This window comes from Nannospalax galili, unplaced genomic scaffold, assembly GCF_000622305.1.
Source record: "Nannospalax galili isolate Female #2095 unplaced genomic scaffold, S.galili_v1.0 scaffold415, whole genome shotgun sequence".
Classification (NCBI taxonomy): Eukaryota; Metazoa; Chordata; class Mammalia; order Rodentia; family Spalacidae; genus Nannospalax; species Nannospalax galili.
Window position 1 is genome coordinate 1357947 of NW_008337494.1, and position 27556 is coordinate 1385502.

A 27556-nucleotide genomic window follows, 5' to 3' on the forward strand; every position below is an offset into this window, starting at 1 on the left:
TATTTATAGAATTATATTTGTCAAATAACAATCAAGGTAATTTGGCAGTGACTAATTTTCAAAGATCTAAAATAGCTTTATCATTAAAATAATAATAAAACACCATTTCGTTTTTTTATTCAGGAAGTAATTTTGTTTCTTAGTTTTGATACCAAAATACAGTTTAATATCTTACAGTACAATAAATGTACAGTTATACAAAAATCATTTATCCTAGGAACAAGTATAGAGATTTCAGGGTTTTTTATATCTTGGTGGAATATAAGAGTTGTAAGAATCTCATTGTCTCCTTACGCAGGGATAGGAGTTTCTAGCTTTTAGCCTACATATGACCCTTGACCTCAGTTCGACTGGACTGTCAAAATCATGAAAAGTATGATTGAGGAAAATAATATAGCATTGTCTTGAGAAAGACTGACTAGAAACTATTCCAATGTAGGCTGTTAATCTGCAGGAAAAAAATAAAGCAGCCCTTACAAATGGAAGTGACTGTCCTTTATTACTCTTTAAATTAATAGCTGTGGGCATAGAATTGTATTTTAAATATTTTATTTATTTTTATTTTATGTATTGCCTGTATGTATGTAAGTGTACTGTGACATGCAGTGGCTACGGAAGAGAGAAGAGTGGTGGGTCCCCTGGAACTGGAGTGACGGACAGCTGTTAGCCACCATGTGGGTCCTGGGATTCGAACCTCATCTTTTGCAAGAACAGCCAGTGCTCTTACAGCTGAGCCATCTCTCCAGCCCCCGGAATTGTTTTTTAAAGCACTGTAAAACATATATTTACGTCTAATTTATGATCACCTAGGAAATCAAGAAGGGATAACAAATTTGTAAAAGGAAAAATAGAGACGGTGGGCAGTAAAGAGAGAAAGGGAAGGGACGAAAAGAGGAGGGGATGCTTGAAAAACCATATTCAGTACAATTTATTTGTCTTGATTGATCCGCAGATCCTGAGACTGGCAAAGTTGGTCTTATTTCCAAATCATCTAAGGGGAAAAAAGTGTTTTTTTAATATTTTATTTATTATTTTTATGTGTATGAGTATAGTATTGCTTGCATTTAGGTCAGTGTACCCGTGTCATGCAGTGCCAACGGAGGTTAGAAGAGGGTGTCGGATCTCTTAGAACTGGAGTTACAGAAGGTTGTTAGCTGCCATATGGGTGCTGGGAATCGAACCTGGGTCTTCTACAAGAGCAGTCAGTGCTCTAAACTGCTAAGCCATCTCTCCAGCCCCCCTTTTATAATTAATTCAGCACATAGTAAATACAAATTCTATTCTGTTCTTAACATTAGAGATACAGTTGATTCCCTTTCCTCGTGGATTTTTCCATTCTTTTTCAAAGAAGTTTAGGGGATTGCATGACTAAGAAATGAAAAAAATGAGACTTAAGACATCATTCTCAAACTTCTGATCTTTTCTGTCTGTGAAAACTTGTCCTGTTTCTATTCAAGTTCGTAGTTCAAATAGCCCTAAGAATTAAGTTTCAGTATTTGCCATTGAAAATTCAGAATAAATTATTGTTTCTCCCTTTTATCTGTGAAAGCACCATTGAGCATTCCTGTTCTCCCACACCACCCAGTTCCCTAGCCCCTAAGAGAAAACTAAGGTAAATTGAACCAATCTTCCCATTCCTATTAGAAAAATCACTCTTCATTATGACTATTTGGAAAACACTACACATAAACAATCTTGAGTTTCAACAGAACAGTTTTCCAAATCTCATGCCTGATTAGATACCTTTAGGTATCCAGAAACATGAGTGTAAATGGTAATCTTGATTGTTGTCTCGTATTTTCAAATACTCATGAGTATATGAGGTGTGAAGTCTTGATTGTTGTCTCGTATTTTCAAATACTCATGAGTATATGAGGTGTGAAGAAGAAAAAGAAAGCAAAAACTCTACCCTCAAGGAGATATTCAAATCAGCACAATTAGAAAGCTCGTAAAAGCGCCATTTATAAATAGCCAAAGGAAGATGAAAGTTTCTAAGTTTGTTCAAAGATCTTGGATCATAAAGAAGTTCCCAATTGGACCTGAATGAAAGCATTGACTTAGGCAAGCACATTAGTTTTGTGGAAAACTTGAAACTGAGAAACATACCATAACCCTTTGGATAACCTACTTCGTTTAGCAAGTATTTATTAAGTGTCTTTTGCATGCCAGGCTCTTATGTTCAGATCCAAACATTGTTTAATAGATTGAACCAAGTTGAACAAGCAAAAATTTAATAAAGATAACTATAAAGTCTTAAGACAATAGACTGTTAAAACTGGGGACAATTGTGACTTGGGGATTTTAGTCAACTGAATGTTAACCATGAGTTAACAATGATTAAACTGCCAAAGGGGTAATTCAGTACAGCCTCCTAAGCCTATCTTGTAAGTCGCAAATATAAACATAAATTTAAATTTTATGATGAAATTTAAAATGGAGCCAATGAGATGGTTCAGCAGGTAAAAATGACCTGCGTTCAGTTTCTGAAAACCCATATGCTGAAAGGAGAGAATTGATTCCCCCAAGTTGACCTCCCCATGTGCATTATGGCACATGTGCACCCACATACACACATACAAAATAAGAATGATACTTAAAGCAGATGAAATTAATGTAATAGAATATCTTTAGCCAGTGTAGCCAAAATACTTCATATATAATCAGCATAAAAATTGTTAGTGCTGTATTTCATTTTTTCAATTTCTTTCGAGTCTTGGTATATACCTAGTTTATGGCTTCCACAGTGTACATAACTAGCCTCATTTCAAATGTGTTGGGCTGCATGTGGCCAGTAGTTACCATACCAGACAACACAGTTCCTGTATCTTCCTCTATAAAGTGATAATACTGTTCAGCGTAATAATCTTTATTTCTCAACATTGTACTGTGATTCAGAGGAGATAATATAACTGAATATGTTTCAGAGTAATATTAATATTTAAAACTGTCAGGTGGAAGAGGTCTTAGGCAAAGTATATGACTTGCCTCCTCTGTCTGCAACTGTTCTTCAAGACTGGTACTAAAAGCTGCCATCAATGTGCTCACCTAGAAGAGGTGCTGTGGCAGGATATTTGCCGTCACTAAATTGCACAGGATGTAGAATTCGCATGAAAACATTTTTGCTTAACACTAAGAAGTCTTTCTTTTTGCCCTACCTCCCAACCAAATAAATCGCCCCCAAAGCCATTACTTCCCTTTGTTCAGAGAAGAGATTTTTATGTATGTATATATAATTCTTTTTTTCAGATGTTTAAATAAAGATGAAAGCACTAGATGAAAGAGTTGCAGTAGGTAAAGTTCACCCTTGATGAACTGAAATTCTGTATGCGCCTTAAATGGGTGTAGTAGAAAGGCCCAACACTTTCAAATCCTTAGAATAGCCCTTGCGTCAGCCTGGCTGTACCCCAACCTCAAATTACTGCTGGAGACTTGTATATTCATTCTTAGTACATCAAATTTTCCAGAGTCTCTTAATTTCCTCCCTATACAATACTGCCTACACCCCAAACTAAACCAAATGCATTCATCTCTGTCTGTACCCCCCTCACACACACACACACACACACACTGCCCTTTTCCTTGGCTCAGAAACAGGCAGTACTGCCAGGAGGGGAGAGAAGGTTTCCTGGTAATCCATAAAGCTTAGGCTGTTCAGTCCCTGTATTTTCGTTATCCCCGTGACCACTCAATAATTCCATAAGTAATTTGAGTAACATATAGGACCTGATTTTCATCACTGTTACTACAGTAGCAAAATAATGTTTTTATATAAAACTTCATTTTTAGAAGTATGGAAAAATAGACGTGAAGTCAGCTGTGATTAGGCTGTGAAACTTAATTTAAAATTGCTTAGTGGTTCCTGCCTTGGCATATCTGTCAGCTGGACAGCTGTTATATGCAAAAATTATGAAATAATAAGCTTTGGCAATGTTTTTCTATCCTTGATAGGTATATTTCTATTTGCTTATTTTACTAATGGACAACCTTTTTGTTAACTATTAAGGATTACCTGAAATTTAAAGGTTACTTTCAAATAGTATTAGACTTCATAGACTTGGGTAGGATATCTGGAAAATGACTTGGCTAGAATCCTAAAGGCTGTCTTGGATAGATCAGTCCATTTCCTTGGATTCAAGAAGAGTATATATTATGAAACAATACATTTAGATTCAGAGTGAATGGAATTCTTAGAACAGGCATTCAGATATTGATACCTGTGTAGATGTAGCTACTTTGTCATCTACCAGCCTTGTGCTCTACATTTTCCCCTTGATGTTACAGAATCCCATCACTCTTGTAAAAGATAACTATAGTGACTTAAACCAGAAGATTTTTTAGACAAATTTCTGAAACGTGTTTGCCTTGATCAAATATTTATTTTAAAAAACAATTATTTGCATATTAAATTCATGTTTACTAACACATGCATTTTTAAATACATATCTATGTTTTTTAAAAAAAAGTATAAAGAAAACTAATAAAATGAATCCCTGAATATATCTACTACCAACCAGTTTATGGGATGTTGACAGTTTGTTGTTGTTATCAGTTCCTTATTTGTCTTTATAATACTGTTATGTATAAACATTCTAAACCATTATATTGTTTTTATTTTATACTTTATAACACTGATTATTCTTTGCTGTTCTTATGCTTTGGGCCATTGCTTAACATTGGATTTTCTAGACCCTCCTTTCTGGAGTAGATTTTTTTTTCACCACAACCATGTTATGAAACAGTTTATAGATCCATTGCTAGCTATGTTGTGGGGTATTTGAGATACTTTCCATTTTCTAGTATTGAAAACATGATTTAACTTACATGTTCCTTTTTTGTACTCTTTTTTTTTTTCTCCTTGTTTGGAAGTTTTATATGCTGTTTCTCTTTTTAATCATTATGAAAAAGCATGAATATCCATATTTAATTAAATAGTCAAAATTAATGTTTTTACCTTCCTCATGAGGAAGACCTTTCTCTTTTGAACTGTTATCTCTGCTTTAGATTGTTTGTGATATCTTTTAAGTTCGCTGTCATTTTTTCTTTTTTAAAAAAGGATCTTACTGTGTAACCCAAGCTGGCCTTGAACTAATGATCTGTAGCCTCTGCCTCCTGAATGTTGGGTTACAGGCATGAACCACCACACCCAGCTTTGCTTTTTGTTTTAACTCACAAATGGAATATTGTGTTCTCTTTAACTAATATTGTTCATCTTTACCCATGTTTGTCTTTTTTTTTTTTTTTCACTTTTCTCCTAATATTTTGAGCCTTCCTTGTGAGATCATTTTTCTTCACCCAAAAGCACATTATTTACCATCGTAATTGGCATGCTTTTTTCTTGAAGAGCCAGATAGCAAATATTTTAGGCTTTGTGAACACTTAAGATCTTAGTCTCTGATGCATATTGCTCTTTGGTTTGGTTTTGGTTTTTTGCATCCCTTAAGATGTAGAAATGATTCTCAGTTTATAAATCAAACAAAAGCAGGCTATGGGCCAGATCTACTTCTTGATCCATCTAGCCCCTGCTTTAGGAGATTCTTTAATGAGACTATTGACAGCAACTCTCAAGTTTTTATTTTTCTGAAAATAATTTGTAATCCAGTGTTATTCTTAAACTTTGAGTTTGTTCTGTCTGTGATTCTATAGTTTAGCATTTTGGAGACACTACTTCCACTGTCTTCCTGCTCTTAATGTTCCTGCTGAGAAGTTTGTTATTGGTCTTATTAATCTTTCAGGAAAGCTATATTAAAAAGACTTGTCCTTTTGTTCGTGTGTGTTTTTGAGACAGGGTCTCCCTGTAGCCCCAGTTGGCCTGGAACTAGCTTGGCAAACCAGGCTGGCCTCACAGAGATCCACCTGACTGCCTCCTGAGTGCTGGGATTAAAGGCATGTACCACCAACCTGGTTTAAAAGACTGGTCTTTTCTTTCTAGCTTCAGTTGCTAAGGTATTTTCATCTGTAGGTATGTGTGTCTGCGGGTACTAGTGTATATGTAAATTTTCTGAAGTCTGACTATGCTGTTCCTAGTTATCTGACTGAGGCTTAATTTTTTTTTTTTAATTTATTTACTGAAGTAGAGGAAGCGTGTGGCATGTCTGGAGGTCAGAGAGCACCTTTCAGGAGTCAATTTTCTCCTACTATAGGGACCAAACTCAGGTTGTCAGGCTTGATAGCAAATGCCCTTAACCCACTGAGCCTGAGCTATCTGGGATCTCTCCACCCCAGCTATCTGGGATTTATTGGCCTTTTTATTAGTGTTAGTGCATATCCTCTGGAGAATCCTTCAGAGCTCTCTTCACACCCTGCCACTTTCCACCGTCCTCTGTTCTACCGATTAGATGAGCACTGTAACATTAAATGCAGTCTCTAAACCCCTTTGGTCTTTGATGAATTCTAAATGATGTTTATGACTCTGCTTCCATATTACCTCTAAGAATTGAATTTTTATTTTAAATATAAGATCTTCATCTCTATGGCTCAGCAGTTAAGAACACTGATTGTTCTTGCAGAAGACCCGGGTTCAAATTCCAGCACCCACATGGCAACTAACAACTGTCAGTAACTCCAGTCCCAGGGGATCTGACAGCCTCTTCTGACCTCCACAGGCATTATACAACATGGGTGCACTTACCTACATGTAGGCAATACATGCATGCACATTAAAAAAAAAATTTAAAAAAAGAAGATCTTCATCTCTAAACATATTTTTCATAAAATAATTATATATGGGATACAATGTAGTGGTTCAATGTATATATATACAGTTAGAATAGCTAAAAGACAGCATGGTCGTTTCCTCATTTTTGTGGTGAAGCATGTGAAAGTTTGTCCCTTTGCCATGTGAAAAATAGATTATCAGTAACTATAGTCACCATAAAGAAGTAGAACTCAAGAAGTTATCTAACTGAAACTTGATGTCCTTTAGCCAACATCTCCTTTCTTCCTTGATGACTGCCTCTGTTTCTGGAACCCACCACCATTCTCCTCTCTACTTTGATGAGTTTGTTTCCACATGTAATTGTGGTCATGTGGTATTTGGCTTTCTGTGTTTGACTTATTTCATTTAGCTTAATGTCCTCTAGGTGAATTCATATTGTTAGAAATGATGTGGTTTCCTTCTTAAGACCAGATAGTATTCCACTGTGAATATATACCACATTTTCTTTATTTATCATCCACTGGTGGACACTTAGACCAATTCTTTATCTTGACTATTGTCAGTATGCATCAAGGAACTAAGGACTAAAGATAGGATTGCTTTGTACCATCTCTGTGAAAGGCCCCAGATGATCTATGCATATCTTTGATTTGGTATCTTTACTTACCTTGTTTCTCATCCCTTGTAAACTGAAGCTATATGTCACTCATTGATGGAGGCAAGTGCCATTGTAACGCTTGGATACCTTGGTCTTCACTTATTTCTCTGGATCTGAATTTTTCCATTAATTTTATCATGAGACCACTTTTCAGGTTGTGGTGCATGTTATCACAGACAGATGTCTTGCCTTTTAAAATTCAGCTTTTTCTTCACCTTTCCATGAGGATAAACTGAAATTGGTTTTAGTAGAATACAACTAGGTGAATAAACTGCCTTTAGAAGCACTTGTACCCAGTACCAAATGTTTGAGACTAAATTAATTTGATTTTCAATTTCATTTCACTATTCATTGACTCTAGTGGTAAAGGTGAGTTATAACAAGTACATATATAGTGGAGTGTGAAAATAACACTGTGACTTTCAGGCTTAGTATCTCAAAGGATCTTCTACATAATTAAGCCTTATTAATGTGCAGTGTTTATACCATCAGTTGATGGTTTTTTTGTGATAACTCATTTACCTAGCATGCTCTGATTTCAAAGCATCTCATTTTTTAGTTTTTTGTTTGTTAATTTTGTTTTGCTTTGCTTTGCATTTTTTCTTTCATGAGGGGATCAAACCCAGGGCTTTATGCATGTTAAACAAGTATTCTAGCCAGGCATGGTGGTACACGCCTTTAATCTCAGCATTTGGGAAGCAGGGACAGGCGGATCTCTCTAAGTTCAAGGCCAGCCTGGTCTTCCTAGTGAGTTGCAGGCCAGCTGGGGCTACAGGGAGACCCTGTCTCAAAAAGGGCCCCCCCCCAAAAAAAAAATTACTGGGAACTACCATCTCCAGCACCAGAATTTTAAAATATTTTTAAAGCTTTTAAAAACATTTTATTTTTTATATATTTTTTAAATTTTATGTGTATGAATGTATTGCCTGCATGTATGTAGGTACATCTGTGTCATGGTGCAGTGCCTGCAGAGATCAGAAAAGAACATCTGATCCCTCTAGAACTGGAGTTATGGACGGTTGTTAGCCCCCATGTGGGTGCTAGAATTTGAACCTGGGTCCTCTGCAAGAGCAGCCAGTGCTCTTAATTGTTGACATCTCTCTAGCCCCCAGAGTGTCTTTTTAACCAGTTAATTCTCTATATCTAATGTGCTTCTGAACTCTTAGAAGCATATGTGTGCCTCTTGATAAATTACATTGTTGTTCCCCTCACATTAAAACATTTACTGTATTCATATAGGAGGAAGAAGCAGACGTTGAAGGAATTCAGTATAAAACACTACGAACGTTTCATCATGGAGTCCGAGTTGATGGCATAGCCTGGAGCCCAGAGACCAAACTTGATACATTGCCTCCAGTAATCAAGTAAGTGTAAACATTTTGAATGTAATATTTACTAATGACCTTTGCATTAAGTGATCCCAAGTTATCTATGTCCATTTTCCATAATCCTAAATGATGAAATACTTTACTGTTACTTAATTTTTAGGATTGTCATCTTTGTGACCTAGCTACATACCTGGCCCTGGTGCCTTGACCACGTTGTCCAAACTGCAAAGCTCTTTACCTCAGTTTGATCAGAACCATCCAAAGCTGTCACAGACTCTTCACTTTACCCCTTTAATTATTTAAAGTACTACTCTGGGGCCAGCAAGATGGCTCAGTGGATAAAAGCACTTGCAGCCAAGCATGACTTCCTGAGTTCAAGCTCCAGAAATAACATGGTAGAAGGAGAACCAACTTCCACAAGTTGTCCTCTGACTTCTACACGTGTCCCGTCATGTACACAACACATACAAAATAAATAGGTGTTTAAAAAAAAAAAAAGTACTACTCTGTTAAAATGACTAAGTTTGATTAAAACATTAGTATAGCCTTTCTGCCCAGACATAAGCCAAGGCCCAAGTTTCTTGTTTAGCAGTGGATAAATCTCTAGTTCTACTCCTTGGGCTTCAGATTTTTTTGTTTTCTGTTGGGTTTTCTGTTGTTTTGTTTTAAGTTTTTGTTTTTATTTATATGAGTGTTTTGCCTGTATGTATATAAGAGCACTTATGTACAATACCCAAAGAAGCCATGGAACTAGAGTTATGGATGGTTATTCACCATGTGGGTGCTGGGAAACGAACCTGGGTCTCTGCAAGAGCAACCAGTGATCTTAACCACTGAGCTATCTCCAGTCCCTTTGGGCTTCACTTTGGATGAAAACACTTAGAAATAATTATTGCTGTTTGAGAAAAATCAATTTATGAGACCATCTTTCTGAGGGCAAGAATATATATCAGGTCACTTCTGGTATGTTACACATCCCTAATCTTGTTTCCCACAACTGTCAAAGCCAAAAATTTGTCTTCTTTTAGAAAACTACTTAGTAACTGTAGCCTGGCCAGCAATCTTCAAGGATCCTCCTGTCTTCACCTCCCAAGCGCTGGATTACAAGCCACCACTATGCCTGACATTTTTACATGGATCTGGAAATCAAAGTCAGGTCCTCACATTTACAAGACAAGTGCTTTACCAACTGAGCAATTGTCCCAGCTCTGCATGTACTTTTATAATACATACTCTATTAGTACATAGCCATTCTAGTCTACATTCCTTCCCAGTTAGTCCCTAAACCCCATTCCCTGCCAAAACAACCATTGATCTGATTTCTGTGACCAGAAATTAGTTTTGTCTATTTTAGAATTTCATAAATGAAATCATACAGAATGTGATTTTTGTGACTAGCTTAAGGTTTCTGACTTTCAGCTTGAGCCAGTGCTTTTTTCTTTTATTTTTGAGCTTGTTTATCCATCTCTTGTAATGGATAACAGGGCAATTTCCAGTTTTTAGCTATTATAACTATAATTTTTAGCTATTATAACTACAGTTGTATATATACATCTTGAGTGGATGTATAGTTTTCTTTCTCTTAGGAGTAGAATTGCTGAGTTCAATATAACTATATATTCTGTATTAAGCAAGTGCCAGGCTGTCTCTAGGGCTGTGGATGTGGCTCCGTGGTTGAACACTTGCCTGACATGCACAGGGTCCTGGGTTCTATCTCCAGCACCACAAAGCAGGGAAGGAGGTTCCAGTTTCTGAAGTATTTTGACCATTTTATACTCCCATGAATATTGGGTGTGTTCAAGTTCTCTACCTACTCTCCAGCATTTAGTATATTTAATTTTAGTCATTTTATTTCCGTTGGTGGAGGTTTTCTGGTTTCATTAAAAGATACATTTCCCTTGTGACTAATAAGTTTGAGTGCTTTCCTCATTTTGTTTCCTTTATATCTTTGCCTATGACAAGGTTGTGTTGTAAAGGTGGTGTTCTTCTGTTTTTTTTTCCAGAAGATTTTACAGTTTTTGATTTTTTGTTTGTCTGCTTGTTTGTTTTTTAAACAGATCTCATTATGTAGCCCTGGCTGGTCTGGAACTCACTACCTAGACCATGCTGGCCTCAAACGCAGAAATACACCTGCCTCTCAGCCTCTGCCTCCCCAGTGCTTAAATTAAAGACATGTACCACCACACCTGGCAGATTTTACAGCTTTAAACTAACTTAATTTTGAATAATTTATACAGTGTCTCTTGTCGATACACATATTACTGTCAGCATCTGGTCTACTCTTTGTCTCCATTTGTATTGAAAGGAAGGAAGTGTTCACAGTTATATGGACCTAGTTATAGCACGTCTCTCCATATGTTAGCAGGTTTGAAAGTAGAAACAGTCTTCTTCCGGTGGTTGTGACTTGAGCTCTGCCCAACAGGCACTCAGCGCACTCCTTGTTGATTCTTCCCATTCTCTTTAAATGGGTTTCTTGCAGTTTCCTGTGAGCTGCCTCAAATCCTTTTTGGAACCCAAAGATAATTAAAAAATGAATATTTTAAATTTTTTTCTTTTCTTTTTATATTGAATTTTTGTGCGTTTCATACAGTATATATTAATCATATTGAGACCCCCCCCTCCCCTGTCTGCACACCTATAGTCCCCCATCACCACTGGATTTCATGCATTCTGTAATATATGTCAAGGCCTATACAGTCAAGTTGATATACCCAGATATCCCTCATGTTTCTTTCAGACATGCCCACAGAATGGTTTCCATGGTGATTCTAAATCCTACTAAGGTAATAATGAAGATTAACCATCACATAGCATTTTCAGTGGGTATAACTGCTCATTTAAAGGAGTGAAACAAGCATCTCCAAAGTGAAAACCAACTTATCAATATAATGTTTTAAATCATAACCGCATTCCAAATGAAACTCTGGAATTATGGAAAACTCAAATTAAGGCAAACAAGTTTATGTATTTTGACACATTGGCTAAACATGGTCTTTTGAGTAACCTTACCTTTAGAACTGATAGAAGAATTTGAAAACAGATTTCGAGACTTCTGGGAAAAATAATATTTGGATATTTTTGCAACTCAGTTTTAGGTCAATATAAATATGTTACCTTGCAGTTTTCAAACACAGTGCATGGAGCTGCAGTCTGACATTCAATAAGAAAAATTTGGTCATGTCTCTTTTCTACGTTTTTGTAGGTACTGTCTTTCCAGAGACAGATATCCCTCATTTCACAGTTATATCTCATTTACATCATCACTTTCTGGGCAGTACCTGCACTGATGGGAAACTATTTTTTAAATTATATTATGTTGGGCCGGGCGTGGTGGCGCACACCTTTAATCCCAGCACTTGGGAGGCAGAAGCAGGCAGATCTCTGTGAGTCCAAGGCCAGCCTGGTCTACATAGTAAGTTCCAGGACAGCTGGGGCTACAGGGCGACCCTGTCTCAAAAAGACCAAGGGCCAGGTATGGTGGCACAGGCCTTTAATCCCCGCACTCAGGAGGCAGGTAGAGGCAGGCCGATCTCTGTGAGATCAAAACCAGCCTGGTCTACATAGTGAGTTCCAGGTGGGCTGGGGCTATAGGAAACCCTGTCAGAAAAATAATAATAATAATAATAATGAAAAAGTCAGTGGAGTCTTAGTACTTCAATATGTTCATTTTCTTCATGAGTGATCACCTACTTGAGACCCACTTGATTTGAAGAGTCCCCAAGCAGGTACCACACAAGTAGAATTATTATATGAAAACTCTTCTGCTTATCTTTGATAGCAGATAAGAAAATTATCATTTTTTTTAACTTATCCACTTTTGTTAATGTTTATTTATTTAGTGTATGATTCAAGGCAGCTCATCTGATGTGGCCCACAGAAGCCCAAAGATTCTCTCTCCCTGCCTTCCTATCCTTTCTTCCTTGCTTGCTTTTCTTTTATAGTGGCTGCAAAGCAAATTTTTCCCAACATAGATTGTCTGGTTTCATTAAAGGATAATTTGCATACCCCTAAAGTAGCAAAGATTCGAGAAAAACAGAGCAATAGAGGGGCAGTATGCTGACTTAATATAAAACCCAATGTGTTTATACTTGAAGAGACACGTCCAGAATGTACTGACATGTTATATGTTCCAAAGTAAAACATTTATCTCCTGCTTTCTTTAATGACTAGTAATTTTCACTACAGAGCTACAAGAACCCCCCTGCCTAACCCAAAATGGCATTCTCATATGTTATGACAAGGTTTTGATGAATTGGAGGGAAAGATGGTATAGGGAGAGGACTTTGATTTACAAAGATTAAAAATAGGTTTGATTTTTTTTTTTTTTTTGCAGATTTTGTACTTCAGCTGCTGATATGAAGATTAGATTATTTACTTCTGATCTTCAAGATAAAAATGAATATAAGGTATGTTAGCAAGTATAATTCATAAATCTTGAGGCTGTTTTAAGGCATTTTTCATTTTTTAATTGAATTATGATTTTAAATTACTTTTATGAATATTAGATTAGTCAAGAGTACTTTAGAAGCAGTAGAATGAGTGTGTTTTATAAAAGTGCTTTATTCAGTCGGCTTCCAAGAGAGGGACTGGGTGGTCCAACCGTGGCAGTCCCAATGCTAGAGACCCAGAGAACCCTGTTACTGTTGAGTCTATGAAGCTGGATGCCTCGGCAGTCCCACTTTGGCCCTGAATGCCTGGAAGATTTTTAATGAGTTGCTTATAATCTGTTTACATGGGAGCTGTGATAGCAGCAAAGAATGGAGACAACAGCAGCAACAGCGTCAACATACTCTCCAGCAGGAAGCAAAGGCAGGCAAGCAACACTTCTTTTTCCTGGGACCATTTTATATCTGAGCAGCCATCAGGTACCCCCACTTAGAGGTGGAGGGGTCTTTTCCCGTCAGGTAATCCTTCCTGAAAATGTCCCCACAGACCTGTCCAGAGGTGTGTCTCATAGTTAGTTCCAGATCCAATCAAATGGACAATCAAGATTAACCATCTCAGTCATCTTTAATGTCTGTAGTATTCTCATTTATACGTGGTGACTAGTAAACTAGTTATTAGTAAAAACTACAGATTATAAATTTGATATAGTCATATCAAATGGCAAATAATGGCAAATAAGAGGTAAGTATATGGTTGGGTAGAGTAAGGGGAAAATAGGTGTGAACATATGGAGTAGGAGTTGAACTTCAAGGGAACAGACATTTGCTACAGCATAGCCCAGACCGGGTTTCAAAGTGGTAATGAAGGGGGTATGATCGCGGTATGTGCATACACAGAAGTGTCACAGTAAAACCTAAGTATTAGTAATCATAATAATAAAGAATGACATACTATATACTTAAAATTTATTAAGGGAGCAGCCTTATGTATTCTCACCACACTCATAAGAAAAGTGGGGGAAGGAGAGGAAAGACTTATGGTGCGTAGATGAATTAGCTTTATTGTAGTAATCCTTTTACAGTATCTATATACTCCTTAAATATGGAATTATTTGTTAATGAGACCTCAGTAAAGGTAGAAGATTTTTAAGTAGATTTAAAACGTAATACCGTGCCCTGCTTTGAAGCTCACCTCTGGCTGTCATCACTCTTTCTGCTCTGTTTTATACTCTTTTCCTGATCTACAACATTGGGTGATCATGACATATGCCTTAACAGGGCTGTGAGCATTGACTGAGCTAATTCTTTTTTTTCAGTTTTTATTTTTTGGTCTTTTTGAAACAGGGTCTCCCTATAGCCCCAGCTAGCCTGGAACTCACTATGTGGTCCAGGCTGGTCTTGAACTCAAAGAGATCTGCTTGCCTCTGCCTCCCTAGTGCTGGGATCAAAGGCGTGCACCACCACGCCCAGCTGACTGAGATAATTCTTATAAAAACTTTGAGAACTACATTTCATACATAGTAAACCCTATATGCATTTTCTAGTGACTATTGTGTTGGGTTGAGATTATATATTTCTTATAAGAATAATATTGAGGACTAGAAAGATGGTTCAGTGGTTAAGAGCATTAGCTGCTCTTGCAGAGGACCTGGGTTCAATTCCCAGGACCCCCATGGTGGCTAGGAACCTTTTGTAACTTCAGTTCCAAGGGATCCAACGTCCTCTTCTGACCTCCTCAGGCATTGCATGGCACGGATGCACTTACATACATGCAGGCATTACACTCATGCACATAAAATAAAAATAAATGAAATTTTAAAAAAAAGAAATAATAATATTGAACCCTGTAAATTCTCGTTCACTCCCTCCATGACCAAGAGGTTTTCTGAGTGGATGACTGAGCTTGTAATATTAGCTGTCTGTAGTGCTGTCATTCACATTAAACAAATGAATAAAAACATTAGAAAGTAAAGCTTATGTGTGTGTTGGGTGATGGTGAGTGTGCAAAGCAGCAGATACATGACAAAAAGCATTAGAGAGACTATCTCGATAGAGCTAAAATGTTTTCGTAATTTCACTTTTCATTTACACTTCATGTAATAAGTGAGAAATGAGGTGATAGGAGGACAGCTAAAGCAAAGTGATGTGGAGTTTTTTGTTGTTTTTGTTTTGTTTTGTTTCAGACAGGGTCTCCCTGTAGCCACAGCTGGCCTGGATTCACTATGGAGACCAGACTGACCTCAAACTCACAGAGATCCTCCCTCCTCTGATTCCTGAGTGCTGGGATTAAAGGCGGGCGCTACCATGCATGGCTTAAAGTGACGTATTTCTATAAGAGATGCACACTAGAAAGGAGAGATGAAGCTAATAGCAGTGTGTTGATGATCAACTTCTTTGTAGAAAAGTGAGGGCGTAAATCATGCTTTAAACAAAGCAGATTGCTCAAGAAGTATTTATAGAAAAAAGAAGTGATAGTTTTGAGGCAGAGAAGTGATCATGATCATGTGTTCTTGCTGGTTTCTTTCTTAGGTTCTGGAGGGCCATTCGGATTTCATTAATGATTTGGTATTCCATCCGAGAGAAGGCAATGAAATCGCAAGTGTAAGCGATGACCACACCTGCAGGTATGTTGCTTGTGTTTCAACCATATTTTCTTTAATATTTTATTTATTATTTTTATTTTATGTGTATGAGTGTATTGGCTGCATGTATGTGAGTGCACCCATGTTGTGCAATGTTGCGGAGGTCAGAAGAGGGCTTCAGATTCCCCTGGAACTGGAGTTAAGGACAGTTCATAGCCACCCTGTGGATGCTGGGACTCCAACCCGGGTCCTCTGCAAGAGCACTTAGTGCTCTTAACCTCTGAGCCATCTCTCCAATCCCTCAACCACATTTTTAAATTTTCATTTTATTTTAACAAACTGGGTGTGGTGGCGCACACCTCTGATCCCTGCACTTGGGAGGCAGATGGTCTTCATAGCGAGTCCCAGGCCAGCTGTGGCTACAAGGAGACCCTGTCTCAAAAAAGATCAAAAAAAAAGAATTATACTTAAAATTTTAAATTGTGAATTTTACATAAATTCCACAAAATACTGTAAAAGAAGTATACTTCGTTTAGATTGTAGATATGGCACAAGCATGAAATCCAAAATCAATAAATTGAGTTCTCTTCCAGTTGATGGAAACGTCCCTTGCTGACTTCTTTCTCTTTGCCTCTTCTTTTATATATATATATAAATCTAAGTATGTGGATCAAATCCTCCAATATTGGGCAAACTCAGTGGGCTAATATAAGAGTGCTATCATATTGTAAAGATATTTCATAGTCCATGTATGATAAGTTAGTGTACAGTAATGAATGTGAATCTCATGTTGCCTAACACTCAGGGAAACTTTAGTGTTTGACAGATTCTAGGATCTCTGTATAAAGTTTTCTGTGGACAAACTTCAGTATCAGAAACTTTCTTGCCCAGCACCCCAATTTAGAATGGATGGAGTAACTCTCAGATTTTGATAGTACCTAAAGCTGTAGAATATCCCAAATAAATATGAGCAGAAGAGACAGAGAATCCATGTCAGCATCAGCTGCATTCTTTGCTTTACTAGAACTGTGAGCACAATTCACTGCTCTGCCTTTTCATAGCTTAATGTTTCATGCCCGTTTATAGAGACCTAAATAGTAGACATGCTATCTTTAAAGTAATAGAACAGTAGAAATAAATACTGGTAATTCAGTTCCCTAAAACATGGATTCCCCTAATCACAAGCATTGAGAATAAGGATGTCTGAAAAGGGAGGAATGAGTGGCTTTGCAAGCCAAGGTGGAGCCCGTAACAGTGGACAGCAGCCGGGGGCCTCGGAGCGCTCAGTGGTCTGCAGTTGGTTTTCGTGAGAAGTTTTCATTCTGTTTGGTTTGCTTTGGTTTATTTACTTGCTCATCCATTTGTTTTTCTTATATTAGACCTAGAGTTTTTTTGTAAACTAGTAAAATTCTCCCAAATTTTGAAAATCACCAACGTTTTATCAAGTATTAAGATGTTGAAAAGCTCGGGCTGGAGAGATGGCTCAGCGGTTAGGAACACTGACTGTTCTTGCAAAAGACCCGGGTTCAAATCTGTAACTCCAATTCCAGGGGATCCGACAGCCTCTTCTGTCCTCCTCAGGCATTTCATGATATGAGTGCACTTACCTATATGCAAGCAATACACACATACACATACAATTAAAAAAAAATTTTAACAAAAACAAAAAAGAAGTTGAAAAGCCTGTCAGGCTCCATTACCATCATTTTACAGAAGAAAGCACAATTTTCTTTAAAAAGATAAAAATAATTTTATCTTCAGAGTAAGTCCATTAAATAAAGTGAACTTTGTTCAACTATGCCAAAAAAATTACAGGTATGGTGACAGAAACCTATAATCTGGCACTTCGAAGATTGACTTTGGAGTAAAACCCTGTCTCAACGACGAAAAATAGAAGTCTGCATTGCACCCAAGTGTTTCATTTTACTAGGCTGTGCTAGGCTTCCTGTGCACTATAATCTGCTGTATGAGGAACATGCCATGTACTGCCACAGCCCCAGAATGAGAAATACATGGCAGATATGGCCCCCTCTAGCACTGTGAAACAGCTGGCTAAGACACAGCACCCTTCTAAAAATAAGGGAGGAACTAAATTTAGGATTCATCAGCTTAGTTCCCAACCAAAAGTAAACAAGTTTAGCTATTTAATTAAACCATTTAGAGAAATTATTTTTGAGAAGATAGGAGTACATGAAGATATTTGGTGAAGAAGAATAAAAGAAAGAAGGAATTGTAAAGCCCAGACTGTGGTATAGACACATTTTTGTACAATCATTTTCATTAACGCAAAAGAATCGCCAAGTTACATCAGGCAAACGAAAACTACACATTTTAGCAGACGAAAGAGCCATTTATATCGAGAGATACCTTTTGTCATAATATGAAATTAATTCCTACCGTAGATGAAGTCTATACAGTAGACTTTATTATATGGTAGTAATAAAGATGCACAAGTGAGTATAAGCCCTAAAAAAATTAAAAAATAATAAAACAATAATTTTTTTTTTAAAAGATGCACAAGTGAAATCTTCGACCTACTCAAACTGTATCCTCTTCAGAATACTTTATATGCAGGTGATGGTATCACCTTTGAAAGTTAAAAACTAGGGGCTGGAGAGATGGCTCAGCAGTTAAAAGCACTGGCTGCTCTTACAGAGGACCTGGGTTAGGTTCCCATCACCCACATGATGGCTAACAACTGTCCATAACTCCAGTTCCAGGGGGCCTGATGCCCTCTTCTGACCTCAGCAGGCATTACATGACACAGGTAAACTTACAGACATGTAGGCAAAACATACACATAAAATAATAAATAATAAAATCTTATTTAAAATAAAAAAATAATTAAATACTAAACAAATTAACAACATAGGAGATCAGTAAAGAAATAGAAAGCTTGAACAGCATTTTAAAGGAACTAGATGCAACAAACATGAAACCTTCCAAACATTTCTAACATCAACCTATGCATATGCTTAGGTAAATATAGAACTTTCTTCACAGTAAGTCATATATTATACCTCAAAACAATTATCAGTAAAAAAAAAAAAAAAAAAAATTTTTAAGACAAGGTCCCTGTAGTGCCAGCTGGCCTAAACTCACTGTGTAGACCAGGCTGGCCTTGAATTCACAGAGATCCACCATTGCCTCCCGAGTGCTGGGATTAAAGACATGTGCCACCACGCCTAGCCAATATCAGTAAATTTAAACAAGAATCATACAAAGTGTCTCCATAGATGAGACCGCAGTGGAGTAAAAGTAAAAATCAAGGACTACTAGAAAAGTTTTGTGGATATTAAATTTAGTACTAAATGTCCTACTCAAACATCTGATGAGTTAAAGAAAAACAAAGTCGGGCGTGGTGGCTCACTTGGGAGGCAGAGGCAGGTGGATCTCTGTGAATTCAAGGCCAGCCTAATCTACATAGTGAGTTCAAGGCCAGCCTGATCTATACAGTGAGTTCCAGGCCAACTGGGCTACAGGGAGACCCTATCTCAAAAAGAGGGGGAAAAAAAAAAAAGGCATGGTATAACTATTAGTAGAAAAGGTTTTCAGGAAAAGTTTTCTTTAAAAAAAAAAAACAGGCAAGAAAGATCAGTGTGGAGGGAAATAGGGTAGAGCAAGAGAGGTTAATAGTGCAGGAAAATGAAATACCTTGTTTTCTCATGTAGACTCTAGATTTAATATTATATATACACATAAGACATCATAGCAGGACTGGGTGTGCTCACGCCCACCTTTGGTCACAGCAAGCATACTCATGCAGGTCTCTGTGAGATCCAGTCTAGCCTGATCTGCATAGTTAGTTCCAGGCCTAAAAAAAAAAAAACCTAACAGAGGAAGACTGGTAGGAGGAAGATCAGGGAACAGGGAAAAGGAACAAGTTAGGGGAATTGAGTGGCTCTCTACAATGACATGTATGAAAATGTCATGAAACACATTGTTTCTATGCTACTAAAACATTTGTAATACCATGTTAGCAAACAGTTTTAAATGCCTGCTGCATTCTTCAATTTGTTGAAATGTAGCCTGTCAAAATATAAAACTATAAAATACTAGAGTACCTTTTCTATGAAAAGAACTGTTAACAGTGCGGTATATCTGTACTCAGATACTGCTACATGTGAAGACATGCTGAGATGGTCTCTGTTTCTTTTTACAGTTAATGAGATTGAATATCAGGAAGATGTGAGGCAGAGGCAGGGCTGCCAAGCTGCACAGCTCCAGAGTTATTGGTGGCTTACATATAGTTGAGATAGTGCTACCTGGAGGTCTACAGTGTCCTAATCTACAGTTTAGAATACAGCAAGCTCATGTTAGTAGTAAGTGAACAAACTAAAGAATGAGGGAAAATGGGAACTAAGTGTTAGAATAGGAATGGAAGGGCAAGACAGGTCAAGATTTTTTTAAAAAAGGAAGTATAATATTCTTGGAAGTCAGCTAGTTTTTATATGTAGAATATCAAAGTAATTCAGTATTGTCCCATGGAATGAACATTGCAGAAAAAAATATTTTCTCTCAGAATGGCCAACAGTTTGATGTTTCTGAAGTTTACTCTATCATATTGAAGTCCTAAGAATGGCTAGCATTGCTAGTTTGTATCCACTGAATGCCTCTGTCACCCCAACAACTAGGACAAACAAAATGCTGCCTAGGAATTAGAACCACATCCCATTGAGCATAATTGACCTACAGTGTTGTAGCATAGTATATGACCAGGTACTATTCTAAGCATTTTATATGAATTAACTCAATTCCCCAGAACCCTTACAGGTTTTCTTTAAAATTCCCCAGACTTTCACTTAAATATGTTGCTTAAACTGAAATGTGTTGTTTGTATTTTAACTACTGAAATTAGTAGTTAGAAGTATAAACTCATATCAATAGAATTACCATCATCTTCTAATGGTATAGGTTTTTTTAAAGATACCTTTGCCAAAACACCCTAGGACTGACTCATAAAATGACAATACCATTCCTTCTTCATACCCCATTAGCCCAGATGAAGAAGAGTAAACATAAGCTGCCACAGAGAACCCCATGTATGCAGGGATTCTTCATTAATGGGTTTGAACAATGCTGAGAACAGATTTTTGTCAGAGAATAAAGTTACTCTGGAGTAGGCCTTTCACTAATATATTTGGAGACTCAGCCATGGTTACTACCATAACTGTTACACATCATCACGGGACTTATAAAAGTGGACCTGTGATAGGTATTCAGTGAGCAAATGGATAGAGGGAGAAATAAAACTGCATATCTGTCAGGGTCTTTTACAGTTACTACATTTGAGAGGTTAAAAAGTGTATATTCAGGGCTGGAAAGATGGCTCAGCGATTAAGAGCACTGGCTGCTCTTGCAGAAGACTTGGGTTCTAGCACCCACATGGCAGCTAACAACATTCCATAACTCCAGTTTCAGGGGACCTAATGCCCCCTCTTTTGACCTCATGAGCATTGTACACACAGGTGCATTTACATACATACAGGCATGACAGTCATACACGTAAAATAAAAATAAAAAAATCAAAAAAAATTTAAGTGCATATTCATTCGGAAAGGTGACTGTGTGTGTGTGTGTGTGTGTGTGTGTGTGTGTGTGTGTGTGTGTTTGCACATATGCATACATGTGTGTAGATGACCTCAGAGGGCAGAAGAGGATGTCAGATCGCCTGGAGCTGGAGTGACAGAATGTTATAAGCTGCCCACTGTGGATGCTGGGAACTGAACTCTCGTCCTCTGCCAGAGCAGCAGGCCCTTTTAACCACTGAGCCATCTCTTCAGCTCCATGTTTACGGTTTAATGGTTAAAGGTTATTATTTTCAAATTTTCCTAATTCAGAACATCTTATTCCCAGTCAGTGCCGATTAGCAGATGTTCTTGAGCATTAGAAACAGTCTCATTCTTTAAGAACAAGCCAGATCAACAAGTATTCATTAACTGCATTAGTATAGCCAGTAGTTAGCACTTTGGGATACAAAAGAAGTAGACTCAGTGCTCACTGTGACTAAAAAGGATGTCAAAAATAACATCCTCTTCCTTACCCCTCAATTTTTAAAAATATTGGATAAAAATTTATAATGAAGATAAGTAACTTCTTCAAACCAAGAAGTTCTTAAAGACTGTTTGAGGCATGAAGCATGCAATAATAAACCCACTTTCACTATACAACATGGAATATTTATAGATCCCATGTTCTAACTCGAAAGAGACAGGATATAATGAAGGATAACTCTTTTTTTTGTGTGCCTGTGTGTAGGTTTGTGCTTATGAGTCCAGAAGACAGTATTAGATCCCCTAGAACTGGAGTTACAGGCAATTGTGCGCTACCTATGTGGGTGGTGGGAACCAAACTCGGGTCCTCTGCAGAAACAGAGTATGCCCTTAATTGCTGAGCCATCTCTCTAGCTCTTTATTTGTTATTTGTTCATTTTTACAAATGTAAGCAAAGTACTGGTTAAGCAATATTAAAATGACCCAAAGTGTGTACTGAGCCAATAGTCTTTTAAAAATGTAAGAGAAAAAAAGAATACCACATACCTTCTGTGTACTGTATGCTATTGCGTTCTTGCCATAATACCTCTGTTTACATACATTTGAAAGACTCTTAAAACACGCTAAGATGGAGTGTGCAAAGAATAAGAGACTGGACTCCTCAGCCCTCAATGGGACATCTATATCACAAACCCCAAGGCTCAAGCAAGGATCTTCCAGGAAGAGGGGTCAGAGGTGGTGAATGACTATAAGGAAACTTTTTCAGACATCAGGGCATTTGTACCTACAAACTCACAGGAGTTGTGTAGGAATCCACAAGACCTGCTCAAGCCAGACAAAATCCCAGCATGGAGCCAGGTAGCTGGCCAAGAAGTCCCACTTCTAGCTGAAGAGCTGTTGGCAATTGATAGCTGCTAGGAGAAAAGTCTTCTTTAAGGGGGTGACCCCTGTAGGTTAACCATACTCCCGGACAAGTTCCCCAACAATATTTGGGCAACACAAATTGAACTCCATGGGGAAAAAAAGCAAAAAAATCGACAAATTTGGGTGAGTAGGGAGGTAGGAGTAAACACAGGTAGAGTTCAGAGAGGATAGCAAAGTACATTATGTGAAGTTCTTAAAGAATTAGTGGAAATTATTAAATTGTATTGTTAATTTAATAAATTATCAAAATATTTTTTAAAAATGAAATGGAGTGTTTTTCCTCCCTCCCTTCAGTTGAGACCACAGACGTGTTAAATAGTCCTTGAAGGCAGTAGAAAGGGTACCGCCGTCCTTTTGAAGGTAGGCCAGGGCAACATTCATGCTTCAAATTATTGTGCAAATAGCTCTTGAAGTTTTCTATTGTCCAAGCTATGAATTAACAGAATTTATTTATTTCCTAAACTACCAAACCTGTCTTGAAGATTTGGTAATCTAATTCCTAAATTTGGGCTTTCAGTTACCAGATTCCCAGCTCTGAACTTCTTTTGCACTTAAAGCCAGATAGTTTAACAATAAATCTTTTAATAATTTCTTTCATTTTCCTATCTAATTATGTCCTCACTAAGTAAAGAAATATACCATTACCTTTTCAGTCAGCTAACATGATGAGGAACTTAATGATTGATTATTTGGAAGAAAGAAGGGAAATCCTTATTTTACTATCACAACAAATTAATTGAAAAATGTATTTCTTTTCAAAAAGCATAGGAAGTCCCATTCTTGCACACAGGGACATCATAAAATGCCTCTCCTACCTATAACTACCTCTCTGTAGTATTTTGTTCTATATTTCCTATTTAATTATTCATTGTGCTAGTCATGTCTTTTAGAAATATTGTGCTTTGTATTTTGGCTTCGTTAGAGAGAACCAAATGGACACAGATGTGTCATTTAATGTCATCCATTCCTTCTTTTGTCTGTTGTTAAAAAACATTTGGTAACAGAAATGTCCTTCTGCAATACACTCCCTACATACAATGAGCTGCCAATTAAACTGGAGAATAAACAAATAAAAAGAACAGTATATTACCCAGATTTCCTTTTGCGTTCTCAAACAGAATATCTACCACTAATTGTCAATTTAAAAGACCCTTGAAAATATCCAGGATATCCCTCATATGCCAACGCCCTCTTTATGGAACCTTTTTCATTGATTAAATGAGACAATTACATTTAAATACCATATGGTAGGGAGACAATGTTCTGCTGAAAACAGCTTGAAATGAGGCAGTGATTCATTTATTTATTTATTTAGCAATAAACTACAAAAAGGTAAAAGTATAATTCATAAACTTAGATCCAGTTAACTCTTGATCCCTCCATTTTACAGCTAAAACTATTTACAGCCATGGTGTTGGAGGGGGAAGTTGATTATTACTCAAACTGGGTCAAAACTGTGATCTGGTTTCACTTGAGTAATGTCACTATATTCATCCAGTGCCCTTTCATTCATTCAAGATTGACTTCTTAATATGTCAGAAGGTATACCTCACCTTAAAAGCTTTGCTTTTGAAATTTAATAGCAAGCATTTAAATATGTACATATGACCATTTCATATAGCTTCTGACTTTTTTGGTATTACACCATAATTTTACAAAATGTCTGTTTTCTTTCCATGTGTTTGGTTATGTTTACTGAGAAGGCTCTTAGAGTGAATGTGTACATGTGTGTGCATGCACGCACATGTATATGTGTTTTCCTTTGAAGTGCTAGGATCTAACCCAGGGGATACCACTGAAATATCTATGTCCCTAGTCCCTACCTAAAGTTCTTCTCTTTCTCTGCCAATTTTGTGAAAAGTATACTTCTATTGTAATAATTTTCAGGTAATGTTATTATAAACAAATTTATTGGCAAATAAATTTGAAAATATTATGGCCTCAATTTCCAAAATACTTTTTTCTTTTCCTATTACAGGAAGACCTCTTATCTGACATGATCTAGACCACCATTTTTAGAAAAGCAGAAAATTAGGTAACCGTTTTTAAATATATGCCTACCACATTTTCATATCTAATATATATGTGAAAATTTGTTTGCCATTCTTTTGATGGTGGGCCAAATCTGCTATTCTTAGATTATAAATCTATTGATTACCACTGGATTTCCCCCCCACACACACACACACCCAGTGAAACTGCCTGAATTAATAAAAGTTCAAAATACATCAGTTTTTTTACTTAATTTATTTTACATGTTTTAGTGGTCTGCATACATGTATGTAAGTGCACCCATGTGTGCAATACCCTCATAGACCAGAAGAGGGTGTTGATTTCCCTGAACTTGGAGTTACTGATGTTGTTAGCTGCCGTGTAGGTGCTGAGAACTGAACCCAGGTCTCATCTGCAAGAATAGCCAGTGCTTGTAACCACTTAGCCATCTCTCCAGCCCTAGAATACATCAAAATCTCAAAAATTATAAACTAAACAATTTGAATATCTATCAGCACTGGAATGGATAAATATACTGTGGTGTACTTGACTAAGAGTTCCAAAATGAAGATAAAGAAATTATAACAACATGTAGTAATGTTAGAAATTTTCATAGAACCTAAAGATGAGTAAAAGAAGTACATCATTTTTGTTCTTTTTTTTTTTTAATTATTCATATTTTTTTGGTTTTTGGTTTTTGGCCTTTTTGAGACGGTGACTCCTTATAGCCTCAGCTGGCCTGTAACTCACAGAGATCTGCCTGCCTTTGCCTTCTCCCAAATGCTACTGCAATCAAAGGCATGAGACACTATGCCCAGCCCTTACTCTTTTTTAAAAAGGCAAAAATTAGCTGTGACATTAGAAGTTACTGTAGGGGTGTTTTTCACCTTTTGTGGAAGAGTGAGGAAACGTGAGTAGAAAAGAGCACAGGATGACTTCTGCAGTTGTGAGAATGCTCTAGATTTGGATGCTGTTCACTTTGAATGAGTTCTGTATGGACTGTATGCTTACAATTTGTGTACTTTTATGCATGATAATACTTTTCTTAAAAGGTTATCTGGCAGGATGAACATATTTGCTAGATTGGTAAAATAGAAGAATGAGTTGAGCTCCACAAAAGGATTTCAGGGGCCTTAATTGTGGAATCTATCAAAAAGGGAAATAAGACATAACAACTTAAATAGTACCATCTGTAGCTCGTTTAGTTAGGATAACTTATTTTAGTCCAATTTGTTATATTTTGCATACTTAGTAACTTAGATTATGCAACTATTGAGAATTATTGAATAAGTGCATAATTATAAACCATAAATCATTTATCCTAGTCCCCTGAAATATAATTTGTATTACCCTCCTCATGTCTGAGCCAGCTTTGTTTTATTTTATTTTATTTTATTCATTTTATTTTAAGAAGCAGCAGGTTCTGATTTGGATAAAATACTGCTTGAAAATTATGCTAAAATTTGGTTCATTGGACAACAATATAAAATTTGGTTCATTGGACAACAATATATTTTGTTAATTGGCTTATTTTTATAAATATTTCTATTTTCCACCTCTTTTGTTTGCTTTGAAAGGGAAAAATATCATGAAAGTATTCTAGCATATATTTGCTTGGTTTACATAACACCCAACAAAAATCAAATGCATGCTAGAATACAATCAAAAGAAAGGAGATTTTGTCCCACTCACTAATAAGATTCATTGAATTTGGGTGACAAATTTCCACTCTTTCAATAGTGGTAAAATATATGCTAGCCCCATGCCTCATTATGCAAATAGCAATAGTGAAGAAAGAAATATTCATTTGCCTTAATGCATAATTTCATCATAGGAAGTAAAGCACAAGAGCTTAAACCCTTAATGAATGATTTACTTCTTCAATTAATTATATATCTCCTCCTCATGTAGTAATAATAAATGAGAAGTGTTGATTTGGCAAAAGGAAGGAATATGCCTCTAATATTTAATCAAGCAGATGATTCTGAAAAATATTTGTGTCTGTTTATGTTACTATGATATTTCACATTTTACAAATAAACTTTTGCCCATGTGTATACATTAACATTCCTAAAGTTTTTGAAACTGTTTTTGAAAGTCCTAAAGAAAATGGAAACTATAAAACCTTCAAGAAAAAGTACAAGTCATCCTAATGAATGCTTTCAACAGTTGTCGATTTGTTCGCCATTTGGGGAAGGGGGATTCCCACTGAAGATTGAATTCAAGGCCTCGTGTACAGTAAGCACATACTGTACTGAGCCGCAGCCCTCAGGTCCGAATGTGTTCACTTGAAGACTTCCACCACTCACCAGACTTCTGTCTCCCACCATGCTAACTCTGCTCAGCACCCTGTACCATATAACCCTGGCTGAGTGAGAAGAAGGAGCTAGCCAGCAGACCTTACTTTCACAAGAAAGTGCCTGAGAGCCCCATCTGGGAGGAAAAAGCTACTGAGATGGGGAGCCTGGCCCAGTGTTATGAGGAGAAACCAAGTACCTGTTTCATTAGCCCACCTTTAGTCTACTAGCTGTTAAGTGTAGCCAACTTGGGGAAGAAAAAACTAGGATAAGTCAGTCAGATCAGAAAAGAAGATATCCACCAGTATGGAAGCCCAGAGGCAGAAGAATGAGCAGTGTCACTAAATCCCTGTCAGTGCATATTAGCTCCTTTGTATACTATTTAGAAAATGGAATGTGGGTCTTGAGAGTGGGCTCAGCAGTTAAGAGCACTGGCTGTTCTTGCAGAAGACCCGGGTTCGAGTCCCAGCACCCACATGGAGGCTAACAACCATCCATAACTCCATTCCAGGGAATCTGACACCCTCTTCTGTCCTCTGCAGCACTACACAACACAGGTGCACTTACATTCAGGCATAACACTCACACACATAAAATAAAAATAAATAAATCCAAAAAATTAAACATAAAAATGGAAAATGGAATGTAAGGATGCCAGGAGTAGGAGAGAATTCCCAGCAGGGCCAGGCCCCTGACTGATCTCTCTCTCTCTCTCTCTCTCTCTCTCTCTCTCTCTCTCTCT

The 27556-nt window shown here is 37.1% G+C and overlaps 1 protein-coding gene across 2 annotated transcripts in view; it reads left to right on the plus strand.

Annotated features, from left to right (window-relative positions):
• Nucleotides 1-27556, plus strand: part of Nup37 (nucleoporin 37) — a 41904-nt gene that overhangs the window by 2406 nt on the left and 11942 nt on the right. For both annotated transcript variants that reach the window (XM_008832611.3, XM_017798030.2), the window contains exons 3-5: nucleotides 8553-8677; nucleotides 12975-13047; nucleotides 15556-15650. In XM_008832611.3, the coding sequence (XP_008830833.1) occupies nucleotides 8553-8677; nucleotides 12975-13047; nucleotides 15556-15650 (293 nt within the window). The remainder of the gene's footprint in view (nucleotides 1-8552; nucleotides 8678-12974; nucleotides 13048-15555; nucleotides 15651-27556) is intronic.